The 15,668-nt window shown below is 43.5% G+C and overlaps 1 protein-coding gene across 3 annotated transcripts in view; it reads right to left on the bottom strand.

The window, feature by feature from the left end:
• MYH11 (myosin heavy chain 11) overlaps positions 1-15,668 on the bottom strand; it is a 90,011-nt gene that overhangs the window by 37,126 nt on the left and 37,217 nt on the right. For 2 of the 3 annotated variants that reach the window (XM_040441635.1, XM_040441632.1), the window contains exons 5-7: positions 4,459-4,561; positions 2,756-2,776; positions 555-647 (exon numbers count right to left, since the gene is read on the bottom strand). In XM_040441635.1, the coding sequence (XP_040297569.1) occupies positions 555-647; positions 2,756-2,776; positions 4,459-4,561 (217 nt within the window). The remainder of the gene's footprint in view (positions 1-554; positions 648-2,755; positions 2,777-4,458; positions 4,562-15,668) is intronic. The other variant, XM_040441634.1, reaches the window with a different exon arrangement.

The following is a 15,668-nucleotide window of genomic DNA, read 5'->3' as shown; positions in this document are numbered from 1 at the left end:
AAAAATATGCTTTATCATTAACTAGCACCTACGGTCATTACTACATTATAAAATTTATAATAATTAGTCTATTTCAGAAAAGTTATTGTCTCAGATGCCTGAAACATCGTCCAATTCTTCAGAAATTGAGCCAGTACTAATTCTGCATTAATATTTTTTAAAGTATACATACAGGGAAATGTGGGCAGAGCAAAGGAGAGGTCAATGAGGTTGCACCTAAGTTCCTGGTGACTACTTTGGTGCTCCTTCACCAGATCTCATCGCTTGAGTGATTAATAAAATCAGTGAGACTGTTTTAATTATACCAGGGCCATGCTGGGCAAAGAGAAATGAACATAATAGGACAAGGACGGGAATGGGCATGGAGAGGCAATTTCTTTTTCCAAGCATTATAGCACACAATCATCTATGGGGCCTGGGAATGTGTGCTTACATACGTGACAGTATCAGTCTCTTCCTAACAAATAAGAATATATTACTTTGGGAATACTTTTTTAGTATGTTTCATATTTTTCAACCAAAATGATCTTAGAAAGTACTTGCCGGATACTTACAAATCGGGATGAGTTGTCATTTTTCACAGTTTTGGCGTTACCAAAAGCTTCAAGGATGGGATTGGCTTGAAGAAGCTGCTTTTCCAACTCTCCCTGGAATCCATAGCATGCAGCATTAGGAACAGAAATCAACAGATCAAACTGATGGATACATTCATGCAACTAGGTTAAGGTTATAGCCTGAAATACCTATAATATTTGAGCTTAAATGGGCGGTCAAAGGTCACTTATTCCTTTGAGGGAATTGCTTGATGTGCTGGCGGATTGCAATTAAGAACTCTATTGTAGCATGAAGTCTAGAGCAGCCGCTATAATACAGTAAGTACTGTAACGTTCGTAGATCAAAGACCAAGCGTAGCATCTGCTAAGTATCATTAGAGATGCCCTGATTGGACTTGGCACAAGCCCACAGATGAATGATTGGTATTCCTGGCAAAAACTAATTTCAGACAAGAACCCCCCAGGATCTTCTTATCTTCTGACCTATACTTTGCATTGAGCCATGTTATGAGGCAATGCACATCACCAAGCTTTGAAGCAGCCCTGCTTAACCCCTCTTTTGTCTGAATGCTTGCTCCTGCATTCCACATTATTGGTAAGGAATAATGCTAAATGCAGCCATACTTAGCCTGCAACAGGAACAAAAAAATCAATGTCTTTGGAATAATATCATTGATTTTGCATGCACAGATATACAAGCAGTGTAATAAGAATATGAATGTGTACACAGCACGCCATGCAGTTGGAGGGCAAAAGTGTTTCATGGAAAAATGGAGGCACTGGTATAATGTGTGCGGATGCTTTTCATTTCTATTTTCTTGGGCTATCTACCAAGGAATACAAAATTATACAGAATAAACTGATGTTTCAGCCAAGAAACGTCCTCCACCCCATTAGACACAATGGTATAGGTAGCTACTTTTCGGAATACAGTACCATGTGACCCTAGCGTAGGGACAGGGTGCGGTGAGCACTGCTATGTGAACAATTCAGGGGCATCTTTTGCATCGTTAGCTCAGGCCAATTAGATAACTTGCTCTTACATCATAGAAGCTGTGGCCAGTAACAATAAGGGGTGCAGTTAACATGGTGCTGTGGCACATGCTCCTATCCTTATAGGACTGAGGCTGCATGCCAGCTATGCGGCAAGGGAATATCTATAGGGGGGCACAGAGCTAGCAGTATAACAATTATTTACTAAATAGATATGTCAGGAGAGGTGACAGGTCTTCTTTAAAGGGAATCGGTCACCCCGATTTTTAGTACTGCAAATAAGGAGTCCAAATCACTATTTTTGAGTAGACTCATGCGCACATGCACAGGGGTCCTGACCATGTATTTCAATGGAGCGGGGGGGGGGGGGGGACAGTAGAAAAATAAAAAATTGTGATCTGGACTCCATATCTGCAGTACTGGTCATCTATTTCTGTAATGATCCAAAATCGGGGTGACAGATTCTATTTAAAATCAATAGAATGCTACAAAAAGTCTAGGTGTAGCATCAGCCATACTATTTCAACTCTCCAAAATCTGAAGTACCGGTACTTTCTTCCTAGAATCACCCTAAAACTATATTTTAATGTACTTTGCTTTATATCCATTATTTGTTAATATTCGATAAGAAACAAAAGGAACAGCAATCAGGGGATCATGCAGGCATGCACGGCACTTTAAAGCATCACTATAGGAGGTGCACACTATATTGCAATCCCACTAGATATTCGCAGCAGATCCGTTAAATTTCTCCTTCAGTTCCTTGACTTTCCATATTCAAGCTGTTGTCGAAAATGTTAACCAAAAAGGTATCAAAAACACACAAAGGACTGTATGAGGTTTGACTACGGATCCATGATTGTCAGCCACTTCTGTACAAATGATCTCAATTGGGTGGTATTATATTCCTTTAGATTTTCATCGCTACCCATTATAGTGCATCACTTTGTAGAGTTTCTTTTACATTTTTGGACAGCCCTGCCGATTTGGTTGACAATCACAGTTCTGCACTAGTCAGAGCTCATTCACGGACCGGTTGGTGTCAAATCCCGAGTGCTATTGTTGCATTTCACGGTGTGATACAATAGGATATCACCGCCACCATCATCATCATCATCTCTACTTCACCACTGGTTCTGAGTGCAACAATAGCATGCAAATGTCCACTCTGTGCTAACACACACACACTGCACAATCTCTTTACTCACGTAAGCAAAAGATGGGCCTTGCTGTAGTTGAATAATGTGGTAAAATAAATGTCAGAAACAGAAATGGCAGAAAAGACTTTTCGCTATGTTAAATAAAAGAATTAACAGAAGGAAACAAGGAGTAAACACTTGAGAACTAATAGTCTCATCAGTCCATCTTGGGAAGCAGAGAATTAGGGTAAAAATGCATTTAGGCAGTAGTATATGGCTCATGTATCTCTATTCATTTCATTTGCATTTGAAATACTGTGAAAAGATTCCATTTTAGTTACATTTTAGTTCATTTTTAAAGGAGTTGCATCATGGGGGATTGCCCACTCGGGACCCTCTTCCTTCAGTCAGTAGTTGCTGCCAGAGTATTGGGGCCCAGCCTGGGTCTGTCCGTATAAAACTACATTTGACTGCTACAGGGGAAATGTATTGTATAATATGCTATATTATTTATTTTATATAATATATTATAGTATACCAGTAATATATTCTATAAAATAAATAATATACCATATTATACAATACATTTCCCCTATAGCAGTCAAATGTAGTTTTTTATGGACATATAATATATTTTCATATAGGTAGAATAATATTATATTAACCAGCTGACCTGTTACATGTGCGCTTGGCAGCTGAAGGCATCTGTGCTGGTCCCATGTTCATATGTGTCCGCATTACTGAGAAAAATCATGCTTTAGTATATGCAAATGAGGCTCTAGGTGCAATAGGGGCGGAGCCGTTATACCTAGAGGCTCTGCCCTCTCTGCAACTGCCGCGCCCTCTCTACTTTGATTGACAAGGCCAGGCAGTGAAAACATCATCACTTCTTGTCCTGTCAAAGTGCAGAGGGCGCAGCAGTTGCAGAGAGAGCAGAGCCTCTAGGTGTAATGACAACGCCCCCGTTGCTCCTAGAGGCTCATTTGCATATAATAAAACTTCATTTTTCCTCAGCAAAGCGGGCACATATGGACATGGGACCAACACAGATGCCTTCAGCTGCCAAGCGCACATGTAACAGGTCGGCCAGTGTCATAGGTACAGATCTGCTGACAGATGGCATTTAAGGTCTCATGCACACCACCGTATTTGTTTGGAGGGCTGCAAATTGCAGATCTGCCAAATCCAGATGCGGTCCATCTTTTTTTCTATTCTATCTTTTTGAGTAACTTGAGCAAAAAAAAGAAAGAACATGTCCTGTACTTGGCCGTAAAATGTGGACCACTGACCTACTGAAGTCAATGAGTGCGCGGATGCAACGGGGACATTATCCGTATTTTGCAGCTGCAAAATAGATACGGTTGTGTGTATGAGGAACAGACATACAGATGCGGACAGACTATAGTGCGAAATGAAATGAATGGGTCCCCCTCAATAATGAGGATCGGGTGCAGACCATATACGGTTGCGTGCATGAGGCCTTAACTGGAGGACTATTACACTCAATGCTTGAAGTGACACTGTCAGCGGGACCCGCTCTAGATTGTGGCGGTCACGACACAAAGTCTATTAAACAGACCTAAGCTATGCATAAACACGAGCGCTGAAATGTAGCTGTGTATTCTTAATATGTCAGCTACTTGGCAGGAGAACAGACGACCGGAGAGGCAATGTTTCCGTGCTCGCTCCTCCCTTGTGGGGGGCTTGTTGAGTGTCACCATACATCAGTAGCTTTGTAGATCAGGGATACATTATTAATGGCCCCTACTTACAGTGATGGTGGTGTCTTTCTTTCCCTTGTGTGAGGAGGCGACCACGGCCAGGTACTGGATGACCTTCTTGGTATTCTCTGTCTTCCCAGCACCAGATTCACCTCTGAAAAGGACAATCCAGTTTTAATCAGGGGAGCGACTTCAGTAGGAGGTGCAGAGGTAGCAGTCACATAATAAGGCACTGTGGCAGACGATAGGCCTACTGACCATCATGGGTCTAGCCCAGGGGTAGGCCACCTCCGGCACTCCAGCTGTTCTGAAACTACAACTCCCAGCATGCATACTTGCACTGCTCTACTTAGAACTCTCATAGAAATGAATAGAGCATGCTGGGAATTGTAGTTTCACAACAGGTGGATTGTCAAAGGCTGCTGACGCCTGGTCTAGCCAAACTGATATTGAACCTTCTCATCCTCTCCTGACTACATTGTCCAATATACCGTTTCTGAATACAATTTTTTTCAGATGGCAAAGAATGGCCATGGTTGTGGACAAGATTTTGCGGTTTACTTATGTATGTATCAGCAGCATCTCCCCCGTCATATACAGTACCAGGAGCTAAAGGTTTTTCTGGTGCAAATGAAAGCTGTCCTAGTTGCCCCTAGCAACCAATCAGATTCCACCTTTCATTTTTCAGATCTCCTTTAGAAAATGAAAGGATCAATCTGATTGGTTGCTATGGGCAACTAAGCCAGTTTACCTATGCACCAGTATTGATAAATCTCCCCCAAAATATATTAGAAAATTAAAGGGGTATTCCTATCTCAACATTTGTGGCGTATTGCTAGGATGGATGTGGCATGCTGCCGGAAGTGACTGCTGCAGCCAATCACGGGACTCAGTGGTCACATCCACTTAAATGATACACGACTTGACCGATGTGACCGCTGATTGGCCAGAGTGGGAGCGGGACCAAGCCGCTTCCTGGTTCTTCGAGGAACAGATCAGCGCAGGACTACGAACAGGAGAGGGAGGGGTGTTTTTTTTTTTGTTAAGGGGCACAGGAGGGCCATAGGGGTTATGGGCTCCAGGTCCGGAGAACCTCTTTAAAGTACATTATATATATTGTGGGGACTCACTCTGGTAGACAGGATTAGCGGACGCTGTATAGAGGCAACAACGAGTTCTTTGGATCAAACAGTTCAGTGTTTTATTCACACTTTAGGCAAGTGACAAAACAAGCATTCATAAACAAGCAAAAAGTCACCTTGCGGTGTTAATGGTAATTCACACCATGCGGCAATTCTGCCTCAAAGAGTCCTTGTTGATAGCAGCACCAACCTGTTTTCACGCCAAACAGGTAGCAAGTAGTGTTGAGCGAACTTGGGTTTTAAGTTCGGTGTCTAAAGTTCAGGTTATCGAAGAATCGAGTCATGGATTCCGCTACCACGGACCAAAAACAAAATTTAGAATCCATAACGCGATTCTTCGATAACCCGAACCCGAACTTTAGACGCCGAACTTAAAACACAAGTTCGCTCAACACTAGTAGCAAGCCTTCACCCAGACACAAGGCTCCCAGATCCCAACACAGAGACCTCGCTTCTGAGCCCAGCTGCCTATTTAAGGATAGCCAGGTGCTGCCAAAACCCGGACCAGCACTTAAAATGCGGTCCGGTATTTGACCTCACCTGGCTGTAAATCAGCCCAGCCGCACATGCTGGGAGGAAAATACCTGCCTTGCCAGACACAACCTCTCACTGTGTCACTATATATATATATATATATATATATATATATATATATATATATATATATATATATATATATATATATAAATGTGGGTCAGGATGCTCATTACAGTTTCATTGGTGCACTGTAAAATCAGATCTTACTTCACTTACTATTTATACTTCAGCCCTTGCTCATTACAAGTGAGTATTTTGAGGATGGAAGAGCACGTCTCCCGACTTTAACTGCTTCCTATGTAATTGAATCTGTGATGGCAGCGACATATGTCATGTTCAATTCATTAGCCTCTAAAACCTGACAAATAGTTTCATCTGAATAGCAGAATATTAGAAATGAAGGTGAAGAAGCCGTCAGAGTTCCTGAGTCATGCGGCTAAACACGGGTTATCTGCTAATTATTATACTTATTACTTCTCTCCATTTCCTCTAGCCCCGCCGCCATAGATAACATACTCCAAGCACACAGATTACACAATTAACCCAAGGCAACCTTTTCATAGCTAAAAACAATTGCCACAGGGGTTAAAAACCCTGTATACCGCAGTTCTCACTACCCTTCCTATGATTATTACACCTTTGCTAATGAGAATTAAAGGGATTGTGTCACGAAACATATTCTACAGTTATCAAACCAGCACCTGGATCTGAGTACTTTTGTAATTGCATGTAATAAAAAATTTGGTATAGCCAAGATGCTATGCAATAAATTGTATCTGTATAGCGCCACCTGCTGTTTGTTCTTTTCCTTATTTAAAGAGGACCTTTCACCGATCCTGACATTGTGAACTAACTATACAGACATGTAGAGCGGTGCCCGGGGATCTCACTGCACTTACTATTATCCCCGGGCGCCGCTCCGTTCTCCTGCTATGTCCTCCAGTATCTCCGTTCACTAAGATATGGTAGGCGGAGATTTCGGTCACTAAGTTATGGTAGGCGGAGTCTGCCCTTGTTCTGCTCTAGCCCTGGCCAATTGCAGCACAGAGCTCACAGCCTGGGAGGTTGTTTTCTCCCAGGCTGTGAGCTCTGCAATGCGATTGGCCAGCGCTACAGCAGAACAAGGGCAGACTCCGCCTACCATAACTTAGGGAACGGAGATACCGGAGGACATAGCAGGAGAACGGAGCGGCGCCCGGGGATAATAGTAAGTGCAGTGAGATCCCCGGGCGCCGCTCTACATGTCTGTATATTTAGTTTAGATTTTCTATTCTAGTGAAAGGTCCTCTTTAAATCTACAACTGCCCCGACCATATGTTCTGTTAGAAGATTTAGCAGTTACAGAGAGAGAGCTGCAGCAGAAAGGACACGTCCCCTGAGCTGCCAGGCTGAAGATAATCTAGCAGAGAAAGTGAAGCAATGAATGGGAAGATCTCTGGATCCATGTGAGGTACAGGGCTGGTTCTGGCCTTGTTAGAAAGGTATTGTCATGTACTATATGATGTCTTTTCATTTTATTACATCAATCATAGCATAGCCCCTTTAAAGAAAACACAAGGAAAAACTGCTATATTATGTAGAACCTAGTACAGGCCCCAAGGGGGCGGAGCATGACCTGTCCTTGGTGGTCTTTCAACTTGTGCAATTCTCTGCTCCGCCCTATCAGGCCCTACATTAGGCATAACACAGTATATTAGTTTGTCCCGGAGTGCACCTTTAAGAAGTGCATTCATACAATTCTTTAGATAATATCACAATGCAGAGATTTATAACTCACAGCTTATTTGCTTGTATGGGCTCCCTACCTAAACAGCTGTATAACAGCCCTACATATTCTAAAGCATTCACTTGCATCATAAGATAGCTCTGTGTAGCCCGATTTGATTGTCAAGTCAGCATGTGATTGCACCTCCACACCACTAATAGCGCTGTTGTCCCCTTATGTAATATGCAAGTCCTATAATCGGTACCCCGGTGACTGCACCCTCTACATAACGATAGCGCTCAGATGACGCACTGTTCACATCCACCGCTTCAGCGGTAATGTGGCCACAAGCAGTACGTCAATGCTGAAGCCAGTAAGTGGCTGGAGTGGTGCAAGTGACCATACTAATGCACTGCTGGCAGGGGTTTACCGCCAATGAGGCGAAGTGAGTAGATTGCCTCAGGCAGCACCAGGAAAGGACAAGTGGGCGGCAGTGGAAAGGCCTTGGGCAATGAGTGCTTTCATTGTGGAAACGTTCATCTCTGCATATTTAACTGTATTACTATATTAACCAGTATATTTTGTAGCACTATATGTAATGTTTTCCAAGTATGTCTTCAACAGTAAGGCTGGAGGGAAGGGGTTGCACCCCTGACTGCTGGATGTAAACAGTGCTGGGACAATATTCGAATTCGTGATATATTCTGCAAATATTTGGGCGAATATTCGTCATATATTTGCGAATTCAAGAATTCGTGATCTCCAGTCATTATTTTCTTGATTGCGAAAATCGGCAATCGGGAAATTCGCAATAAAAATTCCCGATATAAAAATTTGCGATCAACACTACTCCTAAAGTCAAAGATATTGCAGCCTTCTCATTGGGCCACAAGCAAGAAGCAGTGAGGGATCATGGGTACTGATGAAAAAAAAATCTAGAATATTCGCAATTATGAAGATATAGCACTATATTCTAGATATTTGCAAATTCTGGAAGCGCCAATATTCGCGATAAAAATTTGCGATTAGAAAATTTGCGATCAACACTAACTAAAAGATGGAGACAGCGAGGTCTGCATGGAGCACCGGAGCGGAATGAGGCAGGTAAGTATGAATCTTCTGCTTCAGCAGGCACAATGCGGGCACTTGCCAAAAATCATTATAACTAGAAAACCCTTCTAAATATTCAAAATATGCCGATTTCACTGTTTGTAGTTATGCCCTAATGAGCAGTACCAGAACTGCCAAACAGCACCGTTTTCAATCGCGACTGGCAGACTAAATATCAGTGAAACCAAACCTACAGTACTGTGCAAAAGTTTTAGGCAGACATGGAAAAAAATGCTGTCAAAAATAGAAGTGTTAGGGTCCATTCACACGTCCGTAGTGCATTGCGGATCCGCAATACACCCGGCCGGCACCCCCATAGAAATGCAATTGCGGACAAGAATAGGACATGTTCTATTTTTTTCCGGACTGGAAGATTGTCATCGCGCTCCGGAAATGCGGATGCGGAGAGCACATAGTGTGCTCTCCGCATCCATTCTGTCCCCATAGAGAATGAATAGGTCTGCACCCGTTCCACAATTTGCAGAACGCATGCGGACCAATTATTACGGACGTGTGAATGGAGCCTTAATAAGTTTAAATTTATTCTGCAGCAAGACATTCTTCCCTTTGGCGGTCTGGCCCGGAGGGGTGGTCTGTCCAAACACCCCCAAAAGGGGAACAACCCCTTTAATGTCCTGGACATCTGGATATTGCACACTCAGTCCCACACTTGGTGAAAAGGAATGTTACACTCCCTAGACTTTTTTTTTTTTTTATTGGGCATTGTGGTCTTGGAAATCCTATCCTATAGCAATACTTTTTGGACACTGTATGATTGTATTATTAGGTTACTACATGGCACACCATAAGGTGTCGGACTGGGGTACTTAGGGCCCAACTTAGGGCTCCTGCACACTAACTATTTTTTTTCCATGTCGGTACCGTTCACTTCACTTCAGTAGGGCTGCAAAAAAAAATATGACTCTGCGTTCATTCCGTGTCTGTATGGTCGCATGGCCGTTCTGCAAAATGATAGAACATGTCCTATTATTGTCAGCATTACAGACAAGGATAGGACGGTTCTATTAGGGGCCGGCTGTTCTGTTCCACATAATGTGGAATGCACACACCCGGTATCCATGTTTTGCAGATCCGCAATTTGCAGACTGCAAAACATCCAACGGTCGTGTTCATGAGCATTACAGTGATAACAGAGATATTACAGATGAAGTATGATGGCAGACATTCACAGCAAAATGCACAAACCTACATGTGGCAGAATTGACACATATATGGATATCCTGCACTTAAGTCGGTCAGAAACAAGACACATGCAGCGCACACCAATCACTTACTGGACACATGTGGCACACAAGACACTTATACGTGGCTCACATGCCACGGATGCATATGTCACATGCTGCACATACACCACTGATACATAGAACATATATAGCACACACCAATCACACATAGGAAACACGCAATGCACACACCAAGACATTTATGCCTAACCCTATTAAGTGTAGCACACTTAAAGGGGTTAAAGGGGTTGTCTCACTTCAGCAATTGGCATTTATCATGTAGATAAAGTTAATGCAAGGCACTTACTAATGTATTGTGATTCTCCATATTGTTTCTTTTCCATCACATTATACACAGCATGTATCCATGGTTTTGACGACTCGGTGGCCGTGCTTGCACACTATAGGTAAAGGTGTTGGCCTATGAGCACTTCCAGCCTTTCCCTATAGTGTGTAAGCACGGCCACCACTGCTGGATTACACGGTGGTAATAACCATGGATATGTGCAGTGTATAATGTGATGGAAAGGAGGCAATACGGACAATCACAATACATTAGTGCCTTGTATTACGGTAACTGCATGATAAATGCCATTTACTGAAGTGGGACAAAACCTTTAACCCCTTTAAGCATAAATGTCTGGCATTAAATTTACCAAATCTTAACCTCCTCAGATTGCACATAATCTACATTATAATCAAAAGGGTTGTCCTACCATAATGACCTATCGCCTATCTACAGGATCGGTGATAAATATCAGATTGCTGGGGTCTGACTGCTGGAACACCCACTGATCATGCAAAAAGGGGTCCTGAGACATTCAGTTACATTACCGCCAATCTATATACACAAGGGTCTTAAGACCACGTTCCCTTGATTATGGGGGTCCCAGCAGTCAGACCCCTATCAATCAGACACTTATCACCTGTCGTGTCATAGCTGTTGAACCTTTACACATTCCCTATCCTTAAAGGTTTTCTTTGGGTGTAAAAAAATTTTTAAATGTGGCCCAAAATATGTGTCAAACTAAAATAGAAATGCTCGCCTGTTAAAAGGACCTGTGTCCACTTTTCTAGTTATCCTCTATCCACATGATCGTGGATAACTAAGTGATCCATGGGGGTCTGAACACTGGAGCCCCCACTGATCCCCCTTTTTGATTGAGTGGCAGGTCGAGCATATGCCCTGCCTCTCCATCCATTCTCTATGGAGTCGCTGGAGATGGCGGAGTGAAGCGCTGGCTATTTCCAGTGGTCCCAAAGAGAATAAATGGAGCAGCAGGGCGTATGTGTGGCCTGCCACACCATCAAAAAGGGGGAACAGGACCTGTTTCTGGGATCAGTGGGGGTCGCAGAATCGGACCCCACTAATCATATAGTTATGCCCTATGGTGTGGAAAGGATAACTTGGAAACCTGGACAACCCCTTTAAATCCTCCACCAGTATCTTTTTACATGGCAGCAGTGATGCCTGTAAATACGGAATATCATCACTACCGCCTTGTAAACCATACGTGTCAATACTGGAGAATATGACGCACTGTGCAGAATTTTTCAGTCATAAGTCCAACCCCCTTTGCAGGTCACAACCATTAACAAACCCAAGCAAAGGTGCTAGAGGAGCAACGTGAGCAAAGGGCACAAACAGAGGGTCATAACTGAAACAGAGGCATTAGGGTCACCTGAGGCAGGGTAATAGTGGAGATTCTGGAGCAGGGGTAACTGGATAAGAGGCAATATTAGTGGTGCATTTAGAGTGGAGGCATCTTGAGCTGGGGCATTTATGGGGGTGCATCTAAAGCAGAGGCATTAGGGTCACCTGAGGCATGGTAATAGTGGTGATCCTGGAGCAGAGGAATTAGGGGGGCAACTGGAGAAGAGGCAATATTAGGGGTGCATTTAGAGTGGGGGCACTGGGGGGCATCTGGAGCTGTGGCACTAATGGGGGTGCACCTAAAGCAGAATCATTGGGTGGGACCTAGGGCAGAGTCCCCCCAATGCCACTCTGAACTCTGCAGAGAGCAGCACACATCCATAGATCTGTGTCTGCTATAAACAAATCCCCTATTTTCTCCTTACAGTCTCCTACAGATCACTACTGTCACACACCTGAGAAATCAGCCCAGCACCGTAGATGAGTCCTTCTCTCCAGCAACCACAGTTTTCTGACAGCAGGGAGGGCAGAAGGATGGCCAGACATGTTCTCTCCTCCTTCACTGCCAGCAGCCTGGGAAGTTTAGAAGATACTCCGGGGCCTCCTGTACAATTTACACCAGTAATAGGCTGCATCACTGTGCGATACTGCCACCTAGTGGCTACAATAATTATCTCTCCTGAGAAACAAGATAAATAATTACTCCTCCATCTTATCTCCGGACCCAGGAGATGGGGGGCCTCCCCGGTGGGCCAGTCCGAGCCTGTTGCTAATAGAAGGTACTGCATAGGGCACCATCTAAACTACGCATAGCTCTGAACACAGCAGGAATCTAATAAGAACATTCGTACTAGAAGACTTATCGTCCCACAATCCTATTTTAGAAGATTTGTTTTTAGATTGCATGGAAACCATTTGAGCTTTCCAACCCACAATCAGCACGTGAAATCGGGGAAAAGGCACAGGCCCTGAGAAGATAACACAAGATCTGGGACTACCACAGCAATCCTCAATAGGCCTATGATATATTTTATGAATTAACAAACTATTACTGAATTAGGTTGTGAAGTTACATATACTGTATATACTTGGGTTAAAGGATTTCTGTGCATGACTTTCTAACTCTGTAGCATTGCAGGGACACTGACCTGAGACTTGATCTGGAAAAAAACAATCTATGAGCTTAGAAGAGAAGAGGAATTTTCCTGGTAGAACACTGCTAAAAAGGTTTAAAATGTGTGAGAATAGTGGTATATGCATTTTTTTTCTACAGGCTGTCAAAGGGTTAACAGGCCTTGGTAGCTAGTTGCTAGGTGGGGCTGCTACACATACCCATAGGGAGTGGCACTCAATATGCAGTTCAGTGCACTAAGACAGTGTTCCCTACAGTCCTCAGGGCCCACCTACCAGTCATTATTTGAGAATATCCCACAGAATGAATACCTGTGGTAAGTCTTGATGCATTGAAACTACCGTAATTATATCACCTGCTCAGGAATTCCTAAAAACCTGACCATTAGGTGGGCCCTGAGGATTGGAGTTGAGGAACACTGCACTAAGAGACAGAGTACAGTGAGGGAGCAAAATAGCAGCCCTGGATAGAACAGCCAGCTTGAGAGACAGAACCATACACCAGCCTCTGAGGAAGCAATTGAGACTACATTATAGTGTATCAGCCTTTTGAAAGGAGAGGTGCGTGCTAAAAATACTGTGGAGATTTTTGCACTGCATACTGTAGCTCTCGTGTCTACAATAACTGTGAGCTTAGGCATCCAGGCATACTTTAAGAGGCAGATTGGGTATCTGATAAAGGACTTTGAGTGCTGTATTCTGATGATAGAGATTAAAAACGAGAAAAAGAAGAGATATACTGCAACCCTGTGGTTGAATCAGAGAAGGAAAGCACAGTTTTGGAAGATTGACTCAGAGAGGAAACATCTCTAGGCCTGTCTACTCCACTTTCAGCCTGAAGAACTGTAAGAACTTTGGAAATTGCAACCTGTGTAAGATCTGCCAGTCCATGCATGATGAAGACTGTGACTACCGCATTTCAAGCTTATTACTAGTAAAGAACGGTTGTTTATTGAAAAACTGGCCAAACATTGCATGCACCGACACCTGCATTGCGACAGTACTGAACCGCCTCTGCGTTCCTCATGAGGACCCTGTCTTGCACCCCCAACAGAACCACCAATATCAAGTTCACCCTAAACCATCACCAGTGTGTGCCACGAGTCTAGGGCCAATTCACTGTGCCCCGGCCTCAGGGAGCACCAGGGAGGACCCATAGCCACCTTAAGGTGTACTACCACCATTAGGCCTCCACCACTACTCTCATTCTCTCGCCTCCTGCCCGGGCTGGCTGCATATCACATATATAACACCGTTTTTGCTCTACATTAAATCTAGAAAGGCTCTACTGTAAAGAGACCCTGAGATCTCTATATATGGTGTGACCGTGTGCCTGTAATCACAGTCACTTTGTTATACTTCTGTCTTGGAGTAGATTTATGGTCTGTTTAAATTGCTTTCAGTAGTGAATAAACGTATGCATTTATCCTACTGTACACACATGGCAGAGGGTTAAGAGTGGAATTATCTGGCTCCTGGATTTATTTTCGTTGCAGTTCAACAGATTTTCTTTAAAATCATTTTATTTTTTTCTTTGCATCAATCTTTGTTTGAAGAGAACCTATTTGCAGGATTCACCCAATTAAGCCAGAGATACCTCCCAGTAGAGTTGATCCTGCTGATTAAAAGGATACCCGTTTAGTAAAAATCGGTTGTGGCGTTCCCGAGAAAAAAGGACTTTTATCCTTTCAGCAAATGAAGGCTTCAGTGCGCCAGGGGGTGTGGCCAGCACTGGAAAGCTGAGGTGCACTGAGGTTCTAGATTCCGCCCCCAGTGCACTGAAGCCCTCATGTACATAAAGAATCAAAATCTTTTTTTCTTGGGAACGCCACAACTGATTTTCACATGACAGGTATCATTGTAATCAGCAGGATGTACCCTACCAGGAACTGTGCCTGCTTCATCTGGGTTGATCCTGTTAACAGGTGCTCAATAACTGCAAATATAATAAATCAGGGGACCTAGTCATAATAAAAGAGTAAAAGCATTTTTCTACGTAATTTCAAAACTGGCATAGCTGGCACAAAACTGGCACAGTTATAGCTCAAAGTGTTCATCTGCCACTGGCTTGAGATGTGCCTAATTCATTAAAGTGGTTATCCAAACTATAAAACATGCCCCTAAGGGCTCGTTCACACAAATGTTTTTTGCGTTCCGTATATGGGCCGTTTATTGCGTTCCGTATACGGAACCATTCATTTCTATGGTTCGCAAAATAACGGAATGTACTGTTTTCGTATGTCCGCATTTCCGTTCCGCTACATCTTGAGTCTTGTCCTATTATTGTCCGCAAATCACGTTCCGTGGCTCCATTCAAGTCAATGGGTCCGCAAAAAAAAAACGGAACACATACGGAAATGCATCCGTATGTCTTGCGGAACCATCTATTGAAAATTTTCTGCCCAGCCCAATTTTTTCTATGTAATTACTGTATACTGTATAGGCCATACGGAAAAACGGAATGGGAAACCGGAACAGAAACGGAAACACAACGGAAACAAAAAATGGAACAACGGATCCGTAAAAAACAGTCCGCAAAACACTGAAAAATCCATACGGTCGTGTGAACAAGCCCTAAATGCCTGGGCCCCTGATATAGATTATAATTACTCCGCTCCCTGGCACCCTGTGTCACTCCTGATCCCCGCACGGCTGCTGCTGCATCTGGTGACACTAGGGAGGCTCATCCCCATCGCAGCCTGCTATTGGCTGCACCCCCTGTTGCCAGATGTTTTGAT

Source organism: Bufo bufo, chromosome 7 (genome assembly GCF_905171765.1).
Source record: "Bufo bufo chromosome 7, aBufBuf1.1, whole genome shotgun sequence".
Classification (NCBI taxonomy): domain Eukaryota; kingdom Metazoa; phylum Chordata; class Amphibia; order Anura; family Bufonidae; genus Bufo; species Bufo bufo.
The sequence above is the reverse complement of the archived record's forward strand: the minus strand, read 5'-3'. Positions and strand labels throughout refer to the sequence as shown.